At 42.6% G+C, this 22,017-nt stretch overlaps 1 protein-coding gene across 1 annotated transcript in view; it reads right to left on the bottom strand.

Annotated features, from left to right (window-relative positions):
* Positions 1–22,017, bottom strand: part of LOC149474314 (START domain-containing protein 10-like) — a 111,170-nt gene that overhangs the window by 19,384 nt on the left and 69,769 nt on the right. The window contains exon 2 of the mRNA XM_089653372.1: positions 11,249–11,396. Coding sequence (XP_089509498.1) covers positions 11,249–11,396 — 148 coding nt within the window. The remainder of the gene's footprint in view (positions 1–11,248; positions 11,397–22,017) is intronic.

Raw genomic sequence — 22,017 nt, 5'->3', positions numbered from 1 at the left:
TAAATTTCAAAACAGAAATATACAATCTCTCTCATTGCGACTCTGCATTCTGAAAACTTAAAGTGTTACTAAACCAGGACCCTACATTCACTACATCTGGCCTCCCACAGTACACAGAGCATAGAAGTGCAATTATTTTAGTAAATATAAACTGCTAAATACCTTTTCTCATCAGCAGTTAGAGCAGTCTTGTGACTTCTATCAGTGTCCAGCAGAGCACTGGATAAAGCTTGTAGGAGGAGTTTTCTTTCTGTTCTAAGAGGATGCAAAATCCCTGACTGGTTTGGACAGTGCGGATTGGCCCTGTGCTGGTCACATGCACTCTCCCAAGAATAAAAAAACCTCTCTAGCAATACACACTAAACTGAGCATGTGCAGAATGGCTATGGTTCAGTCTGTCTTAACAGGAGATAAGACATGGACATTTGAACAACAGGAGGAGCTGAGAAGTCAGGAACCATCGGCCTTTTTACACAATGCAGAGGATTAACCCCTTAGGTTCCACAGTGAGTATAACAATCATGGTTTACTGCATATACAGACTGATTTTACTGTTGTGGGTTTAGTAACACTTTAATACAATTATTGTTTAAAAATAACCCATCACCAATCACTCCCCCCTCACAACATTTATCCTAAGTAATCTTCTTTTATTCCATCACACTCAAAAGACATGCTGGTAGGTTAATTTTGTCTAAATTGACTCTAGTATACTGTATGTGTTTATTAGGCCGGGACTGAGACAAAAAAATATGCCCGGGTATTCTAGTCTGAGCAGCCCATTTTTTTTTTAAATGAAAACAATAATGACAACTATCGGTTTCTCAATGTCTTTTAGTTATATTTAGCCTGAATCAGTCACTTTCATTTATCAAACATTTGGAATTATGTAAATACATGATAATAAATGAAAGAATGAATTCGATATATAACGTGTTACATTTTTAATGAACGATTTAAAACAATAATAGCAAAATACATTACATTTTTTGGTATATAATTTTTTATATTCAAAATCACAGGACAAAATAACTGTACTATAGATTCAGCAAGTTTCATAGAAATTCACTGGTTTCTGCAACGATCAATGATATCATCAGAATCAAGGTTCATTAGTATATCCTTTTTGATTGCCATCAGCATCAAAGAGCTCAAATGCTCCTGAGATACAGAACTTCTTAGATGGGTCTTAAGGAACTTCAATGTGGAGAAACTTCTTTCATAGACGACTTGAGTGAAAGTGTAAGCAAAAATTTGTAGGCTAAACCAATGACATTATAGGCATTAGTTAAATTATAGCATTGCAGTATCTTATAGAAGGAAATAGCACAGTTCTTACATGCCATGCAAGACTTGTTCATCAGTTCGGTTTTGGTTAATTTTGCTTTCCTGGTTTTCCATAGATCTTTTATACTACTATGTTCTTCAAGGGGTGATGTTTTTAGCCTGTCTGACTGCATTGCAAAATTTGTCAGTTGGGAATGCTAATTTTCAGATATTGCTCCCTTTAACCGTTTTTGGAGTTCTTCCATTGCTGGTGCTTGAAGTCCAGATTTTTTAATATCAGAAAAGCGGTTTGGCTCCAAACAAGCTAAGTCAGCATAGAGAGTCCCACAGGAGAGAAAGCGACCATTCATGCTCTGTGACTGTACCCAAGATTACATAGTGCACATGTATCTTATAAGCTGAAATAGCATCACAAACTGCTACATCATCGTCAGTCTCATCTGCCATTCACTTTTTGTTCCCAATTCTTTTTTGAGGCAGAGTGGTCTGTATTTCTAGGTGGTAACTTTTTTCTTCTTGAATCTTGTAATTTGCTTAAAGTATTACTAAACCCACAACAATAAAATCAGTCTGTATATGCAGTAAAGCAGACTTTTTATACTCATGGTGGAACCTAAGGGGTTAATCCTCCACATTGTGCAAAAAGGCTGTTTGATCCTGTCTTCTCTGATCCTCCCCCTTTACTGTCCCCAATCCATCTGCTAATAGTACAGAGCAAGCTCCACATGCCCAGTTTAGTGTGTATTGCTGGAGAGCTTTTTTTCCTTGGGAGAGGGCACGTGATCAGCACAGGGCCAATCAGCACTGTCTAGACAGAAGAAGGTCAGGGATCCTGCAGCCTCACAGGACAATCAGGGGAGAATGAAAACTCCTCCTACAAGCTTTAACCACTGGACACGGATAGAAGTCACAAGAGTGCTCTAACTGCTGATGAGAAGAGGTATTTATCAGCTTATATTTACTAAAATAATTGCATTTACATGTTCTGTGTACTGTGGGAGACCAGATATGGTGAATGCAGGGTTCTGGGTTTAGTAATACTTTAACAAAATTATCAACAGTTATTTGTATGGAATTAATCTCTCTTGCATTATTCAAGTTCCTTGTGCCATTTGAATGGCTATTGAGATATCCATTCAAGTTGTTTGCACATATTTGCCCAATGGTGTTGTTAATTCAAATATGTTCAGAAACAATTGAGATGTGAGAATGTTTCCGTATTTGAGCAAGGATTCTGCATAAGCTTTTGCTCTAACACGCACCTCAAGTTTCAATGACATGCTGTCTTCAATTCTGCTCAAAGTGTACAGTACAGTAAGAAAAAGCAGAATCAGGATTTGAAAATTCCCCAAACACTTTTCTTAAAGCAGCATCTTTTGACCACCAGCGTGTTTCGCCAATTACTGAAATTCTTTGATGGTGAGGGTCCTAGCTAATGTGTTCCCTGGTATTCATGCGCTAATAAGAATCACAAATAAACACATCAATGTCATTCAACAAACTGAACAGTGATGCACTTTCAACTACCACCTTTATTGCATCAGCAAGTACTAAATTCAGAATGTGTGCATAGCACCACATGTGAACTTGCCCTGGTGATTCAGTTGACAGCCTCGAAGAGAAACCATTGTATTGGCCTTGCATATTTTCTGCTCCATCCATTAAATTGCCAATACAATTTGTCATTTTACGTTTGCATGATTTTAAAACTTCCATTAGCAATTTAAATAGGCTTTGTCCCATTGAATATTCACATTCAACAACTGCAAGAAGCTTTTCATTGATGTAATCAGTCACATAGTGTACAATTATAGAGCATTGATCTTTGGAAGTGATGTTGCATCAATCTGATTTGAAAACATCCGGTCTTCCATTACTTCTTTGGAGATCTTTTCCTAGATGAGCATCTGATTAGCTTGCATTACTTTGTTAACAGTTGTTTTTGAGAGCAAGGTTATCATAGATCCACTTCTCCTCCCTCCTGAAAACTGCAATGTATTGATCTTTGAATGATCTTTTAGACAAATGTCATATTTGCTGACGAGAAGAATGAGTTGTAAAAAAAAAAATTCCATGGTCTGTTGATATGTCCTCTAAACAGGGGCGGACTGATCATTTGGAAACTTGGGCACTGCCCGAGGGTCCGGAGTCATGAGGTGCCCCTGGTACCTTTTTCATAGGCATTTTTGAGTTTGGGCAAGGACACAAGGGCCCCATGATCCCCTATTGCCTGGGGGCCCCATGAGTTGTCAGTCCGCCCATGCCTCTAAATTGTATGCAGTCTCATCTTTATCTCCCCTATAACTCAAACCTTGCTTTCCTATAACTTTTACTGCATCTACAACCCACTGCAGTACTTGCCGCCTGTTTCTCATTTGTTCTCTCCGTACAGAATTTGCCTATACAAAACTAGATCATCAACACCAGCACTGCTGGATTTCAGAAAAAAGACTTTGGCACACACGTTGTGCATTACACTCTTCTCATGCTCTTCAATTCTTTGATGAGCATGACGCTCAGCTGTCATTCCTTCAATAAAATAATTTGTTTCATGTGAATTTGTACAACCCAAACAGAGCAAAACATAGCTTTGTTTTCATTACAATAGGTGAGCCATTTGCGACTTGTTCTATCTTTATAGCCTTTTTAAATACCGGATTTGGAATATCCGGCTGTGGATGAGATTTTAAAAAGACAGCAAGTTAATTTTTATTTGGATGAGGAAAATAATTAAATGGCATATCTATGTCTTCAGTTTGGCACTCTGAAACATCCATAATAACTTGTTTCATTGGTAATGCAGTATGCGCCAATTCTCTATGTTCTTCAGTGGAAAATTCTGATGTTTCATCAACACATTCCACTAAATCATCTTCTATTGTTATTTGTTCTATGTTTGTTGCCTCTCTACTAGGCCCTGCCATGGAATCACTGGAACTATGTGCATGAGGACTGAACATATTTGAAATGTTAGCATATATCACCTAGGGGTGCCTGGGCACAGCACTTTCACTCTCTGTGTGGGACGCCGCCAAGTCATGAATGATCCTTCAGCTGAGGAGAGGGGTGGCAGAGAGGAGAAAGAAAGGACAGAGGAGAACAGAGGAAGATGCTGGGTGTCTGGGGCCAGTATAGCAGCTGAGCTGCAGCTCCTTCCAGTGTTCCTCTCAGACTCAGTCCCTTACTGCAAGCAGGCTGGCAGCTGCTGATCACTGTGGAGTTCCAGCCCTTCTCTTCCCATTCATCAGTGAAGGTGGAGCTGCACCCGTAGAGGAATGCAATGCCTGAATGTCTCGTGTCTGTGCGAGTTTGACCCAGCTGGCCATCCATCACATGTGCAATGTGTCAGTAAGTGATGACATCATGATCCCACAGCCTATTTTTCTAGTACCTGCTGATATTGCCTGCTGATCTGTGTCATGGTTGGTGGTGGTGTATAGTGTCGGATCTGTCACTGTGTGCGATCACTCAGTGCAGGTGTTCTCTCTGCGGTCACAGCGTTTTATCTTCCCCCATTGCCTGGGAAATTCCAGCCTGGGATTTGTCAGGGTGTGGATCCATCATCCTCACTCACACTCACTCCAACTGTCACCCTGCCACTGCCAGCCACTGATACAGTCCATCCGTGACACTGATTTTGTTTTTAATATTGGTGCTGGTGACATCTCATGGCACTTATTTTTGCAAATTACGACAAATTTAGCAGTTTCAGGTTTTGTTGATGTAATATTTTCTACTGTTTGTAAAAAATAATATATATGTATATATATATATATATATATATATATATATATATATATATATATATATATATATATATCTGGTCTTGCCTGCCTAGAGCACAAAATAATCTAGCACTGGCCCTGCTCTTACTGCTTGTGAACTTCTGTAATATTTTGAGGTTTATTTATCAACTATGCATTTCATCCCTTGCCCTCTGGAAGATTTACCCCCCTTCATGACCAGGCCACTTTTTGCTATATGGAGCTGCACTACTTTAACTAACAAATACGTGGTCATGTTGTACTGTATAGAAATGAAATATATTTTTCTTTCACAGAAATAGAGCCTTCTTTTGATGGTATTTCGCTACTGGTTTTTTAATTTTTTTGAGCTAAAAATGAAAAAAGATTGAAAATTCTGAAAAAAAAATAAATTTTTTTTTAAACTAGTATTTTATTCAAAGTTTAAGCTGAACTCCAGTTGAACTACATATATTGGACCTGATTTATCTTGCAAAGGATTTGAATTTGTATCCATCCACTCCTGTGATTTACACAGCCTTACCATATAGCACAGTCACAGCCTTGATGCTTCCGGTTTTTGACATCACACAGTGGGAGGAACAACATCCGTTCCTCTCACTGTGTGCCTAGAGCTGGATGCCGCCGGTTGCATCTTTACCGGGAGAGCCTGGTAAAGGTGGTGGTGGGACTGGGACCCCATTCCACTGCCTGTAAAAGTGATTCAGCGACTCTTTAGCCTCCTGGATTACTTTTATCATGTGCAGATTCACTTGGGCTAAAGAATGATCTCTCGATCATTGCCACAGTGATGATCAAGCAGGGGTGGACTGACAACTCATGGGGCCCCTGGGCAATAGGGGATCATGGGACCCCTGTGTCCTTGCCCAAACTCAAAAAAGCCTATGAAAAAGGTACCAGGGGCATCTCATGGGGCCCCCTACTGACCCCGGGCCCTCGAGCAGTGCCCGAGTTTCCAAATGGTCAGTCTGCCCCTGATCCTGACTACCTAACATCTTTAGAGACCCTTCTTGTGGATCCCCATATTGTGCCATGCTTCACATACCCTAGATTAATAGTCTACTATGGTGTGGTAGCGAGGGAAGTAGTCCTTGATGCAGAGGCCAAGATGGCCAGGACAGGAAGAACAAATAAAAAAAAAAACTGTCAGTCCTTATTCCGTGTTTACCACAGACACAGCATCTTTTTGGTGACTTGTGTTGGGGTAGGTTGGCGGTCATCTGGAAAATACAGCTCAAGCAGCTGGCTAACTGCATCTGAATTTGGGCTTTGGGCCACAGCGCCTTCTGAATACATGATCGCTTCCTGAAATTGTAGGAAGGATCCAGTTCTTCCAGCTTTGTAAATAACACATTGTATAGCACCAATTAAAATAAATATATAGATACTTTTTTGTACCAGTGTCTAGCTTTGTGGGAAGTTAAATATGGCTTCATCATTTGGTCCTTCGAGCCTGCACCTCCCATATTTAGATTATAGTTGTGGATGCATAGAGGCTTTTAAAAGACACCAGATACCATGTGAATTCGGATCATTGTTTCTGGATGAATAAAAAACAGGATGAATACATCAAGCTTGTCCTTCCATTTTACTGCAAGTAGTTTTCATTGCACAAGCAAGCTTTTTTCCTGTTTTTAAGTGGGGTATTAATGAGCCATTGTGGGAAGACCCTGCGATTATGTTGTATGGTGCCACAGCAGCCAATTTCTTGAAGGAACAATTGTCTAAAAAGTGCTACGCTTGCATAAAAGTTGTCCACGTACAAATGGTACCCTATACAGAACAAGGAGGACAAGTCCCACACTATCTTACCACTGCATCCCATGCAGCCTGGGCATCCAGGGATCTCCACTTGACTGTCTTTTCCCTCATGAATTCTAAAGCAGTACTATGGGGAAAAAGAGCCCCTGACTAGCAATCAGGGACTGCTTGTGCACTAGAAATAAAATTAACGGTTAGTGCTAGCAGAGCTTGGGCCTGATATTGCTAACAACTTGGTTTTGCAGACAATGTAGAGGTAGCAGTGATTAGAAAAAGTATACATACACTGGATTTGTTGGTGTTGGTGGTGTTGGGGGGGGGGGGGGGGAGGTTAAATGCAAGTGCTGGCAGTGATCAGGGCTGAACCTGCGAACACTGTGTTTTTGGGGACACTATACTATTGGGGACGCTAGTATAGTTCTGCGTGTGATCAACATACTGATCCATACAGACACTATGCTAGTAATGGCGATGATCAGCAACTTACAATGTGATTGTGATAATGTGGTGGGCAATCTGGCGCTGACCATGCCTGGAAGAGACACTGACTGACATCGCTAGTGACACAAATACAGTGATAATACTGTACACTGTAATAAAAAATTGGCTGGGTGAGAGGACTGATCAAGAGGTTAACGGTGTGCCCAACAACTGTATTCACATGTATTGTGCTGCTTTTACTTACAGATCTGGCTGGGTCTCTCCTTGCTTTCTGTTGTATAGGTTAACCAATAGCAGGAAGAAGCCCAGTCAGAACCTGTGTGTTGGGTTTACAAACGCACAGATCTCTGTGCTGTGATTTGCCACAGCCGATCAGCAGGTATACAGCCAAAATCATTAGCTGTCACCTGCTAACAAACTTGTGCAGTCTCCAATCATCGCACAGATAAGCAGGGTATGCACGTGTCTCTAAACATTGACGTTCACTGCAATGTACAGGTATGTTGCAGTGCCTGGAGAAGCTGGCCACCAGCAGTAAATGTACTGTTGGTGGTCAGCAAGTGGTTAGTCAGTAGTCTCTCTATTAACTATTTCCAGAGGATTTACCTCCCTTCCTGACCAGACCGTTTCTTGCGATATGGCTCTGCGTTACTTTAACTGACAATTGCGCGGTAATGCAATGCTGTACATAAATGAAATTTATGTCTTTTTTTACCAATAAATAGAGCATTCTTTTGGTGGTATTTGATCACCTGTGCAGTTTTTATTTTTTGTGCTATAAACAAAAAAAAAAAAAAAAAAAAGGCTGACAATTTTGAAAAAAACATATCCAGTAAAAAAATTTTGAAAAATCAAAATTTCTTCATAAATTTAGGCCAAAATGTATTCTGCTACATGTCTTTGCTAAAAAAAAAATCCCAATACATGTAAATGAATTGGTTTGCATGAAAGTTATAGCGTCTACAAATGGAGATTTATATACTGGAATTTTTTTTTTATACTAGTAATGGCGCCGATCAGCGACTTCTAGCAGGACTGTGGCAGGCATTCTGACACTGGGGGGGAACTGACTGCCACTGACATCCCTATGACACTAATACAGTGATCAGTGCTAATAAAAAGCACTGACACTGTACTAATGACATTGGGCAGGAAGGGGTTAACATCTGGGGCGATCAAAGGGTTAACTGTCTGCTGTGTGCTACTTTACTGTGTGTATTTTACTAGGGAAACATACTGCTGTGTATTTCTCTGCTGTGCATGTTACTGCTGTCAGGAGAGATACCTGTGTTCTTTACACACAGGTCTCTCCTGTCCGTGATACTCGGCAATCGCCTGGTACTGGTGGGGAATCTCTGGTAAAGACCCACTGATCAACATCTGTAGCTGCCAATGGCGGCGTGGGTATGGCGGTGCACGCGCACCCTACCCAGAAATGCAGAATCACGAACATATACACATGCTTTTGCGCATCCTTGCTAACCTGTAGCAGTAGTTCTGCTATGGGGAGGTCAGGAAGCTGTAAATGTAACTCTTGATGCAGCAGCCTGGGCTTTATTTACCTTTTTGGCTTTGCAGGTGATCCTAATCTCGAGCTGACTGCTTCTGCCTGCTGCTGTTGAGGCTTCAGTAGTCTGAGTTCGAAAAACCAATAACCAAGTTATGAATTTTTCATCCTCCTTAAGGAATTACTGAGGCTTTGGGTCAGTAGTGTGAGCTGATGGAAGATGATAAAATGTTTGGATAAACCTTCCAGAGGGTTCTCTTCCTCCTCAGGGCTCTGTCCAGAAGGAGCGGTTTTAAAACGTTTCTGCTCTGATGGAGACGATGTATGCCTCCCAACTTTGATATGAGAAAGATGGACACCTTATGACACAGAGTACAGGTAAAACTCAAAAAATTTGAATATCGTGCAAAAGTTCATTTATTTCATTAATGCAACTTAAAAGGTGAAACTAATATATGAGATAGACTCATTACATGCAAAGCAAGATAGTTCAAGACGTGATTTGTCATCGTTGTGACGATTATGCCTTACAGCTCAAGAAAACCCCAAATCCACAATCTCAGAAAATTAGAATATTGTGAAAAGGTGCAATATTCTAGGTGCAAAGTGTCCCACTCTAATCAGCTAATTAGGCCATAACACCTGCAAAGGGTTCCTGAGCCTTTAAATGGTCTCTCAGTCTGGTTCAGTAGGAATCGCAATCATGGGAAAGACTGCTGACCTGACAGTTGTGCAGAAAACCATCACTGACAACCTCCATAAGGAGGGAAAGCCTCAAAAGGTAATTGCAAAAGAAGTTGGATGTTCCCAAAGTGCTGTATCAAAGCACATTAATAGAAGGTTATGTGTAAGGAAAAATTGTGGAAGAAAAAAAGGTGCGCAAGCAGCAGGGATGACCGCAGCCTGGAGAGGATTGTCAGGAAAAGGCCATTCAAAAGCGTCAGTGCATCAAGAGCCACCACACACAGACGGATCCTGGACATGGGCTTCAAATGTCGTATTCCTCTTGCCAAGCCTCTCCTGAACAAAAAACGTCAGAAGCTTCTTACCTGGGCTAAAGAAAAACAGACCTGGTCTGTTGCTCAGTGGTCCAAAGTTCTCTTTTCTGATGCGAGAAACTTTTGCATCTCATTTGGAAACCAAGGACCCAGAGTATAGAGGAAGAATGGAGAGGCACACACTGCAAGATGCTTGAAGTCCAGTGTGAAGTTTCCACAGTCTGTGTTGATTTGGGGTTCCATGTCATCTGCTGGTGTTGGTCCACTGTGCTTCATTAAGTCCAGGGTCAATGCAGCCGTCTACCAGGAGATTTTGGAGCACTTCATGCTTCCTTCCGCACACAAGCTTTATGGGGATGCTGATTTCATTTTCCAGCAGGACGTGGCACCTGCCCACACTGCCAAAAGCACCAAAACCTGGTTCAATGACTGTGGGGTTACTGTGCTTGATTGGCCAGCAAACTCACCTGACCTGAACCCCATAGAGAATCTATGGGCATTGCCAAGAGAAAGATGAGAGACACGAGACCGAACAATGCAGGAGAGCTGGTCTTCCATAACACCTCAGCAGTGCCACAGGCTGATAGCTTCTATGCCACGATGCATTGAGGCAGTAATTGCTGCAAAAGGGGCCCAAACCAAGTACTGAGTACATATGCATGCTTATACTTTTCAGAGGTCTGATATTGTTCTATGTACAATCCTTGTTTTATTGATTGCATGTAATATTCTAATTTTCTGAGATTGTGGATTTGGGGTTTTCATGAGCTGTAAGCCATAATCATCACAGTTATGACAAATCATGGCTTGAACTATCTTGCTTTGCATGTAATGAGTCTATCTCATATATTAGTTTCACCTTTTAAGTTGCATTACTGAAATAACTGAACTTTTGCACGATATTCTAATTTTTCAAGTTTCACCTATATGTAACCAAACAATGACAAAAGTAACATACAAAAAATGATTAATTCCACAATTGTTTTTCACCACTATTTACCTTTATACTAGCTTTTAAAATAACCAATAAAATAATTTAGGGGTTGAAGGCATGGATTAGTGCAGTGTAACTATTCTGGTAGTTAAATATTACTTTATAGCACTATATACATCAAAAAGTGGACTGGGAGAGGAAAGAAGGACAAAAGATTTAGATCCACAGGAGGGACAGTTGCAATGAGCTATATTGCTGCTGGAAATATGTTGCCTTTCTGCAGATCTTGTCCAGAGGGAACCGTGTTGGAGGATGTCTACCTGGAGAAAGCATTGTGAATTGTAAATTTTCTGTGTAGGAATTTATCACAATAGAGCAGAGTTGCCACCGCAGGACATCTAATAACTGTATGGCAGGTAACTACACTCTTTTTTCAGATGAATAAATCCTATCAATAATATATGCATAGTAGAGATCACATTAAAAAATAGAACATCTGCCCACAATACACATAAGGCATTTATATAGTCCTGCTCAGGTACATGGAGTGTCTTACACGAGTAATATCCAACATCTGCATTGACTGTAAGCCGTCCAATGTCAAAGGTGTCTATCATGTTTGTGTCCCATTTCCTCCGGTAGCTGGTGTCATGCAGAACATCATAGATAACCTCCGCAGAGACATCCTTGCAAACAATACGCATCTGAGAAACATAACAGAAAAAAAGAAAAAGTAGATGTCAAGCAATGGAAATTACAAACAATTCAAATATCAATAGTCAAGCATCTCAGATTAACCTGATTATCTATACTTAACCTGCATCAAGGACTCCAAATACTGTATTGAAACAAGAAAGCAAGGATGACAGATCGCTAGAAACTTTAGCAGGAGAGATCAGCAATGAAAGCCTCTGTATCCTATATGATCAGTTCCTTTTGATTTAAAATTGAAATGACAAAAAGGTTTTAGGGCTGCTCAAGGTTCATTCAGACACCAGTAGGTGCCTACACTCCCCCCTCACTCAAAAGAGTCTTGTAGCACTACTCCCTCAAAAGCTGCTGAGTATTTTAGGGTTCCCTGTGTGTTATGAGCCCGATTTGGAAGCACAACCCCTGCTGACACCACCATAAGTCTTTGACCAGGAGAATCCCCTGGCCCTGAAACAAAAATTACTCACACAGTTTAAGGTGAACCAATGTTCTGATTGTATTGAGATAAAAGTAAAAAAAAGTATGAGTGCAAAAGAGAACAGTAAGGCTCCATGCACACTGGGCGTTTTAATAACACTGGTAATGTTAGCGTTGTAAAGTCACATTAAAAACGTGAGTTTTTCAGCGGTTTTTAGCATTTAGCCTCATTTTTTTTTTGCTCCAAAAACGCTGGTTTGCTGCATTTTACCGCTTTAGAGCATTTGTACAGCTAAAAAACACCTCTAGAAACCCACTAGTTCTGGGTTTTTTTCCAGCCAAAAAATGCCCCTGCCAAAAAATGCTGATTACAGTCTATGTGTGTATGGACACATAAGATAACATGCTGGGGAGTTTACTGGCTGTAGAAAACACCAAAAGCCAAAAAACAGCAGTTGTGAAAACGTCCAGTGTGCACATAAGTTAGACACTCTGAAAGTCTCAGCCAAGTGATCAAGCACAGTACCACTTTAGAACAAACCCAAAATGCCCTGCAGAACCAGAGTTTAAACGCCAATTGCTGAGCTGAGATAGGATTCCCAAAATGAGCTGAAATAGGCTATCAAGAATTTGGACTAACTCACTTTTGGGTTCTCAGATGCTGGGAACAGGGTTGGACCTATAGATAGTAATATCCCCTTTAGTACCACCCCAGAATATAAAAAAAAAGCTTGTGTGCTTGTTGGGGTCCAATTTGGTGCACATTAGGGTTGAGGTCCTATTTATTTGAGAGCAAGATTTCCTGAAGAAGAAAAAGCTCAGTAGTAGGCAAAATCCCCCTGATTGATGGTAGTGGAACTAGAAAGGGTCCCTTTGTGGGAGTAAGTGGAGGCACAGATTGATACAGTTAAGGAAGGAGCGGGAGGAGACGCCAGTAGAATTTGTATTCCAATATTTAGGGAATTGACTTGATCAAGCAAGTTCCTTTACAGCTGCAATGCATTGAAGTTGAGGTATTAGCACTGTTACTGTCAGGGATCCTGTCACCATGCAGCAGCGACGGATCCCCTCGGGCCGTGGCGGTGCGAGTGTGCAGGTGCCGGAACGTGCAGGCGCAAGTGCAGAAGCTCGCTCATGCGCAGTAGCGTACACGTCATCGCTAGGCGGGCCATTTAAACCCGCAGAACAGTAAAATCAATGCCTTCTGGTCTACAACATTCCCTGCACTTATTACCTGATTCTGTTGCCTGTATTCTGATATGACCTGACTAAGAAAGAACTCTGCCTGCACCGACCTCAGCAATCCCTGACCATCCGCTTGCCTGCTCCCTTGTACTTGATCTGCTTGCTTAATACTGACCTGCCTTGTCTGACTCTGCTGCACCTACTTACCTGTACCTGCACCTGGGTTGCATCCTGACGGCTGCCATACTTACCTGCGGCTGCACCCACGGTCCTGCATCTGGCCTACATCCTGGTCACCGTCATACTTACCTGCCTCTGCACCCACGGTCCTGCATCCGGCCTGCATCCTGGTCACCGCTACACTTACCTGCTGCTGTACCCACGGTCCTGTATCCGGCCTGCATCCTGGTCACAGCCATACCTGCCTGCTGCTGCATCCCCGCTCCTGTGTCCAGTCCAGTCTGCATCCTGACTGCCGCCATACCTGCCTGCTGCTGCAAACATGTTCCTGCATCCACACCTGGCCTGCATCTGGATCTCCTGGGTCCTCAGCTACCTGCCGCCAGCTCCAGATCTATCCGGCACTCATGCCACTACTGGCTCTGCACCATCTGTTCCCACTATCAGGGGCTCCAAGCGGGAGTCGTAAGAGGACGCCTTCTCTCCACATCAGGCTCCCCAACCAGGTACGTGACAGTTACTATTCCCCAAGACACATGTGCTGCAGGAGTAGTCCTGAGTTCAGAGCAATGGAGGGGGGCACACTAAAGCTATATGCTACAGTATGGAATTTGGCTAAGAAATTTGTATTTCAAGTGGTAGACTGTGATGCAAAGTGTACTGCACTGAAGTAACTGAAAACACAGCAGGATAACTAGTAACTAGAGACAATTTGGGTTATGGAACCCTCTCACCAAGTCTGTAATCTTAGTAGAGTGAAGAACTGCCTCTGTAATAGCTAAACTGCGAAACATCTCCATCTTGTGGTTAACCAATATCCTGCAATCAGTGACAGTGAAGACCCTTTAAATAAGATCTCCAGTTTGAATCTACACTCCCCCCCAGGGGCGGACTGACCATTTGGGAACTCAGTCACTGCCCGAGGGCCGGGGGTCAGTAGGGGGCCCCCTGAGATGCCCCTGGTACCTTTCATAGGCTTTTTTGAGTGTGGTTTGAGTGTGGGTGAGGACACAGGGGCCCCATGATCCCCTATTGCCCGGGGGCCCCATGAGTTGTCAGTCCACCCCTGTCCCCCCTGAGCATTGTCCCTCCCACACTTCTGGTTCTGGCCAGTTTAGAGACAATACTGGTCCTCCCTACTATTTTGCAGGTGGCCAGATCTCATTCTGAACAGTGATCACCTGATGACGTTAGCTCATCTCTGCAGCTAGAACCCAAGCCCAGGCTGGCGTGATGATTTTTGTCCATGACCATCTGGGCTTGGGAAGTTGGTTGAATGATGCTGACCATCATTTACCATGGGAAATCTGTGACATCCCATGGCAGACACAAATTTATGAAAGGAAATGAGTGCCACACTGAGGTCTGGGCATCTTATTTACTTAAAGTGTATTTATGGTCAAAATAACAGGGGCTGATAGCTGGCATTTCAGAGGCACAGTTAGTACAGGAATTTCAGATTGCAGGCAGCAAGGTACCAATGGATATGTAGTCCTTAGATGGTGAAAGTAAACAGCAGAGGAGAAGCTGCAAATACAGGAAGTTACTGAAAGAGATGACCAGCAGACAGGCAGCATGAAATAAAATTTTTCATGTGTGTATGTGTATATGCAGTGACTATAGATCATCTTTAAAACTAGAGTTCTGCTTTAAAGTACTTTTTGATGGGACTTTCACAGTTTACAAGCTTGTTCTTATGTATATTGTATTCAACATAGTAATTAGTAGATTAGCCTCTAGAGGAAGCAGATAACCTGCACTCACTTTACTATTTAGTGAAGTATCAGCCACTTAGGAAATGAATAGGTTTCAATCAGATGGCCAATTCACAGACTTGCATTGTAAGAAGGAAGAACATATCTGAGCTATAGTGTAAAACTGGCCATAGATGGATCGAAATGCAATCAGTTTAGCAGTAACTAGGCAAACTTGGAACCATGTGTGGCCAACTCTGTTTGACAGAAGATGATTGTTAGATTGACTTCTGTCAAACTGGATTGCTAAAAAATGTTTGTCCTTCAGTGGCTGCAGCTGATCAGCAGATATCCCACTGTCAGAATACAATGTCCTGGGGAGTGGGACTCTTCTATCCCACTTGATTCTGTGGATGGAGGAGTCCATTCATTTTTTTTCATTCAGCCCGCTGGTTGAAAACAAATGGTCATCTATAGCCAGCGTAACACTGCAAAGCAGTTAGAACTTGTATATGTATGTAGTACTATCATGTGTTGTGGGTATCCCTAAACTTCTCTCCGCACAGCCAGGCAACAGGTATTTTTCACAGACTTGCATCCAAAGACAGTGACCAGTCCATGAACTTGGTTTTGTTTTATTAGGGGAACTCAACTTGGATAGGGAAGTAGTGATTATCAGATGCCCGATTTGACTTGGAACAATGGAAGGGGGACACTTCCCTCCTATGTACAAAGCAGATCCTGGACTGTTCTTTTCCTGAAAGCCGTCAGTCTTTGCGGATCAGTAACAGCTGCCCCTTGCGGGTGAGGAACTAGCACTTCCTCAAATATCACATTACTTGTAGCTACATGCAGAGAGGTCTGCTCTCTCCCTTACAGAGCTGCTCCCAGCCCCACAGCCTGCAAGCACTACCAGCCCTCCTGGCTTCTCAGAAGATCCAGGACACGGCTAAAGGATTGAGCTCAATGCGGTCCTTAGAAAGCTTGCTACGTTTGGCAGTCTTTCTCCTTGTAGATCTCAAAGTGTGCTGCTATACTCACACTGTCCTCTACTGCTTCAGTACTTTATTCCATCCATGCTTCTCCACAGAATGTATCCTCCTGACCCAGCCCAAGCCCATCCTAGAGGCCAGCGCTCCCCAGACCTAGGGGGGCCCTCCTAGACACTGACAGTCACTCAGTACTCCATCTTCCACCCGACTCCTCTGTCGGCCTGACTCTCCCATATTTATAGGCCAGTCCAACACTCTACCAGGGGCCTCCAAACCTGGGATTGGCCGGACCCTCCATGAATATGCAGATTAGGCCTCCACCCCTTTCTTCTTACAGACTTCTGGAAGGTTCCGTGGTGATAGAGCTACAACCTGTTGATTCATCCAGATGACCTGCAGTAACTCGACCATAATCACATGACACACAACTATCATGAATCCCACACAATGATTTTACCTATAATATGCTACACTACATGTAAATATCAAATATGGCTGCCCCAATGTCCATATAGTATTAACAGCTATATACTGTATATTTCAGATATGCCAGACCCTCTCATTAATGACATTGAAGTTAGCCAGTTATTTGCAGTACAAGGAGTGCCATAAAAGAGCTGGCCTAAGGCATACATCTCCAAACTGTGGCCCAATTGCAGGATGCAGCCCTCGGCTGCCTCTATCCGGCCCTTGGGGCAATATTCCTCCCCATGATATGAGGCAATATTCCTCCCACTGACACCAACAATGGGGCATTATTTCTTCCACTGAGATAAATGATGGGATACTATTTCTCCCACTAATACCAATGATGGGGCACTACTCCTGCTTCTACTGACCACCAACACTGAGGTCATGTTTGTCCTCACATTATTCTAGGCTCAGGACATTTTCTACCCCCACTGGCCACAATCCAGCCCCCTAATTCTGAAGGAAAGTAAACTGGTCCTTTGTTTAAAAAGTTGAAGACCCCTGGCCTAAAGGATAGGTATACATAATTCTGCCCATAGAAATCAAGAAAATGATTGACAGTTTCCCTCCCTGAGACAACTGTTTGTCTGTCTGAGGGTATGTTCACTTCAGGTGCTGTGTTGTAAAATAGCAGCCGGTGTGCGGCCTGGCCTGATCAGTGCATTGCACAGACACATTTCATAAAATTCAATTGGCCGCCGCACACTGCGAGCCAGTGGGTTGCTTCACAGAGTGCTGCGCTGAAAAAAAAAAGAAGAAAAGTACATTGATGTAATGAGGTGGTTGAGAGGGCAGAGAGAGAGAGAAACAAGACATTCTGTCTTGTCATGCGGTGGGACTGTACTGGAATAGCCGCTCAATGCAGTCCCACCGCATATGGTGAAGAAAAAAATCTAAATATTTTACGTACTGTGGATGAAAGCCTTGTATAATGGAGAATAGTTTCATTGCTTTAGATGAACAACAGAAAACATCACAAATTGAAATTATAGTGGATAATATGTCACAGCTGGTGATATTAGCAGATAGTTGCTCAGCTGCAGGAAAATCACAATTTAAATCATTTTGCATCACTGGTTTCTGCAAAGTAATTTTAAACATTGTTTTCACACAGCAGATGCTCCTTATTAGCAGCTACTAAGTTGGGTTACAATTAACCAAAATTTCAATATTAAAGGGGAATTCCATCTTATGGTACACTGGCAGAGTTTACCTTTTAAGAGTATGGAATTCAACATTTTCATCATGAAGTGTTAGCACAAACAATTGAGTGCATTTGAACCATTTTAACTTATTGGCATAGTGGTCAGGACCTTTCCATCGCTCTATTTTATGTACTGGTGGCACTGCCTACATATGGATGTCAACCTGTAATATCAGTGGCCCCCAGCAGGGGTCTCTCAGCAGGCATTAGAATTTCATTATACAAAGTCTGGCTGCTGGGTGGTGTGTGAAAGCTCAAGTGAACCCATTTGTGATGTATTACACTCTCAGGCTACATATATAATAATAAATCTGCCATTTTATTTTTTATTGCCAAGTGCTGCAGCTAGGGTTAAAATACCTTGTGCTAGTCAGCTGTCCGTGGCTCTCTCAAACAAAGCAGCAGCCTGGCTTTCCAGCATTTTGGTCATTTTATGAGACATTCATGCTCAAAACCAGGTAAATTCAAGAGAACTGCCTTTTCATTCAAACTGTAGTATAAAAGAGGCTGTAAATTACAGAAGACTCTAATGAATTACACAATAGTATGGGCACTTTTGTTTTATTAAAAGGCATGCAGACAGTGCAGGTCATCTTATTGAAACCAAAGACAGCCAAGCAACCAGCATTTTTACAAAGAGGGCAGCAACAGCAGCCTTTAGATTTCTCTCATTTCAGGGTTTCACACAGAGTTAGGTTCCAAAGCACCAGTTAAAGTGACCCTGTTAACGCATATGTCAAGGCAAAATAAAAAGTAAACATTTAGTACATCTCTGAATCCCTTTAGACAAGCTTCAAATAGTGAAAAATGCCAACTCAACAGGAAGGTAGGAGCACACATCACACATCTTCAGTGTCTTTGAGCTCTACAATTCTAAGCATGTGGTGTCAGCCCTGCCTACTCCATTTCTCATAGTTTACAAAAGAAACAGCTGTCCCCTTTTTTTCGCGCCCCCCCCCTCCTCCACCTACTTACCTCAATAACCCATTTTTGTGAACAGGAAGTTATCAGCTTACAAGGACTCTGGCAGGATCAGCAGGGATTTTTGCACTTATTGAACAATTAGAACAAAACAGTTTTAGGCCTCAATCACACCATAAGTGCAGAGAAACTGATGTCTCTGCAAGTGAAATCTGAATATCAGTTTCCATCAGGGGCTGACTGACAACTCATGGGGCCCCCGGGCAATAGGGGATCATGGGGCCCCTGTGTCCTTGCCCAAACTCAAAAAAGCTTATGAAAAAGGTACCAGGGGCATCTCATGGGGGCTCCTACTGACCCTGGGCCCTCGGGCAGTGCCCGAGTTTCCAAATGGTCAGTCCGACCTGGTTTCCATCACTTTTCATGCGCGCTTCAGTGAGTTTTAAACAAGATTCCTGTGCAAGAAAATCTGCATATGATACTAGCTTTGTGGTGTGAAGGTTGTAAGCTCCAAGGAACAGGGCTCTCCTATCCCGCTTGTATTGAACTGTATTGTTGCTATATTGTCTCCCTTTATATTGTAAAGCGCTGAGCACACTGTTGGTGCTATATAAATCCTGTATAATAATAATAATAACAGGGCACATTGAGAACAACTGATTTAGTTGTGCCCTTGCAGAAAAACCTGATGTCTCTTCACCATGGTGTGAACAAGCCCTTAATGGTATATTTAGCAGATGAAAAGAGCACACATAGTGTATGTAAACCCCAGCAATTAATTTATCCTAAGTAAAAGATTAGTAAAAAGCCACACCAGTAAAAAACCCCCCAAAAAGTCACCTCGAACGACTTATTGCAGCATCTCCGTTATCTTGCTGAATCATGTCAAACATCTCTGTGGCAGATTTGCCCAGTTTCATGTAGAATTTCATGTTTGCTCTTTGTTCTAACTTACTGTCCATGATGAAATAACAGACATGATAATGCACACGGTTAGAATAGCACCAGTTGCACAGCTCCCAATGTACACAAGAAGATGTCTTTTGGCACACTGACTTATAAGGTTAGTGCTTCCTGTGACTGTGTGTGTAGCCTTGTGCTGCCATCTGTTGGCGTGTTACAAAACTAGTCTCAAAACGTTTTAATGCCACCTTATATGTAAAGTTTAAATCTGCTAGTCCATCAAACACTCCCCTCCCTAGACAGTGCTGCTGTCCAAGGTTGTCTCAGCTTCCCCTCCACAGATACAGTAGACACCCTAAGACAAGAAGGGTGTTTCTGGCCAGATCAACATAAATAGGAAAAAAAACCCCAACAAAACAAAAAAACTAATGTTGCCCCCATGTCTAAGAATTTCTAATATTTTTGATTTTGGGTTTAACATCGCTTCAACAGTCCCCACTGTTGATCTCTGTCTTCTAAAACTTAGATTGCTGTCCCGCAAGCTGGACAATCTTGGGTGAGGTAGAGAGTGCCATAGTCCCAGGGAGAACCAGCGAGAGCTGTGGTGGATACACGAATCTACACACTTGGGGGGCAAAGCAGATCAAGTAAATGTAGTTTTTGGCTGGCCTGTACAGCTAAAATCTGGCCTTTCACGAAGTTTAGCTGGGTTGTGCATTTCTCACTGTCACTAGTAGGTGTCACTGATACCACAGGTCATCCTATGAGATTGCACAACTAGACTAGACTGAGTTATGAATATTTATAGTTCTTCTAGCCAGCCCAGTAGGAGGTTCTTGGTCACTGGTGCATGGTGGCAGAGGATATAAATATTTGGGAGCGCCATGTGCTCTTGCCTCAGGCTGAGGTCTGAGAAGGGGCTGCTGGAGAGAACTTTGATTAGACCCAGGAGCCTATTTTATGCATATTTACGATGAGGTGGTCCTGAGGCTGTACTGCCTTGTGTGGAGGAAGCCAAGCCAAGGTGAGAAGATCCAGGGGAGGCTTCTTGCTTGAGAGAGCCAGGATGAAGGCTGGTCTCTCAGAAGGGTCTGATGACTTGCTTGGAGGAAGCACCAGAATCTGAAAATGTGCTTGCAGTGTTGCAAGATTGGCTAAAAGGTTCTGACACAGTGAAGCTGGACTTTTGGATCCAAGGAGTCTAAGTGATCTGCTGTGGAATCTGAGGTTCCTAACCCTCTCTCCACCTCCTTTCCAAATTCAAAACTTTGAAAAGAAAGTGAATGATGCCCAATTTCTGTTCTAATCTTCCCATTATAGCCATTGATTCAGCCCTACGGTAAATGCTATCTCACTCCCTGCCTCTGGAGGCATTACCTTCCCTTCAGGGGGCTCTACACCACTTAAGGATGTTAGACATTTTAAGACCACCACCCACAACCCCATTAGACTGATTTTGGAGCACAGATCCAGACAAGCATATTGAGATCTAGTATGTCACAGTGCTTGCTTGTTAAAGTGACACTTTAAGACTGATTTAAAAAGAAACACATATTCAAGTATGCATGCTTAATGCAAAAAGAAACGTTCATTGTTCTCTGCCTCCTCAAAATTCCTTTTTTTTCCCTCTGTGATCCCCTTTCCTGTGAGTAGCTATTTTTATTCTCCATGGTTCTACTGTAAATAGGAGTGTTGACACCCTCTCTTGCTGGCCCCTGAGATGGACAAGGGAATAAGATTTGTTTTGTGCATAGAGCAGTGCACAGGACCGCAGCCAATGTGCACCATTCATTCCAAGCAAGCAGAAGTGAAGGGGAAAAGGAAGCTCACTGAAGAGGTTACAAGAAGGTAGAACAAGACTGTATGGAAGAATTTTCAAAAAGAATATAGTTTATCATCACTTTCTCTCTTTATAAAGTGTTTGCAACCCCTTGATGGAAGCATCTGTCATTGCTGTACAACCACCCCACCCCCCAATTATTACACTTTGCTCTCTTCCTTTATTAGCAAAAAATAATGCTGAACTCATGTTATTCCATAAATGCAACTGCCTACAAGTTCATTAAAAAAAAGTAAAAAATTATTACCTGAAATCAGTATAACCACATTCACAATGAAGCCTGTTCTACGAGGGCAGTACTAAAAGTAATGCAAATTGGGCACAACTTTTCTATTAACGTACAGTGGCAAGCAGGGGTGGACTGACAACTCATGGGGCCCCCGGGCAATAGGGGATCATGGGGCCTGTGTGTCCTCGCCCACACTCAAACCACACCCAAAAAAGCCTATGAAAGGTACCAGGGGCATCTCATGGGGCCCCCTACTGACCCCGGGCCCTTGGGCAGAGCCCGAGTTCCCAAATGGTCAGTCTGCCCCTGGTGGTAAGTCTGCACATGCTCTATGTGATGTGTATTGCTAAACAGGTTTTAGTTTTTTTTTTGTGGGGGATGGTGCATGTGATCACCACAGGGTCAATCAGCATTGTCCAGACAGAGGGTCAGGGGTTATGCAGCCTCATAGGACAGTCAGAGGAGAATGAAAACTCCACCTACAAGATTACCAGTGCTCGGCCAAACACTGATAGAAGTCACAAGACTATATGCTATATACTGATGAGGAGAAAAAGGTATTTGGTGGTTTATATTTA

The sequence above is a fragment of the Staurois parvus genome, unplaced genomic scaffold, assembly GCF_062004578.1.
Source record: "Staurois parvus isolate SC_StPar_1 unplaced genomic scaffold, SC_StPar_1.0 ptg000006l, whole genome shotgun sequence".
In the NCBI taxonomy this organism is placed as follows: domain Eukaryota; kingdom Metazoa; phylum Chordata; class Amphibia; order Anura; family Ranidae; genus Staurois; species Staurois parvus.
This window is presented reverse-complemented; position numbering and strand designations above follow the sequence as displayed.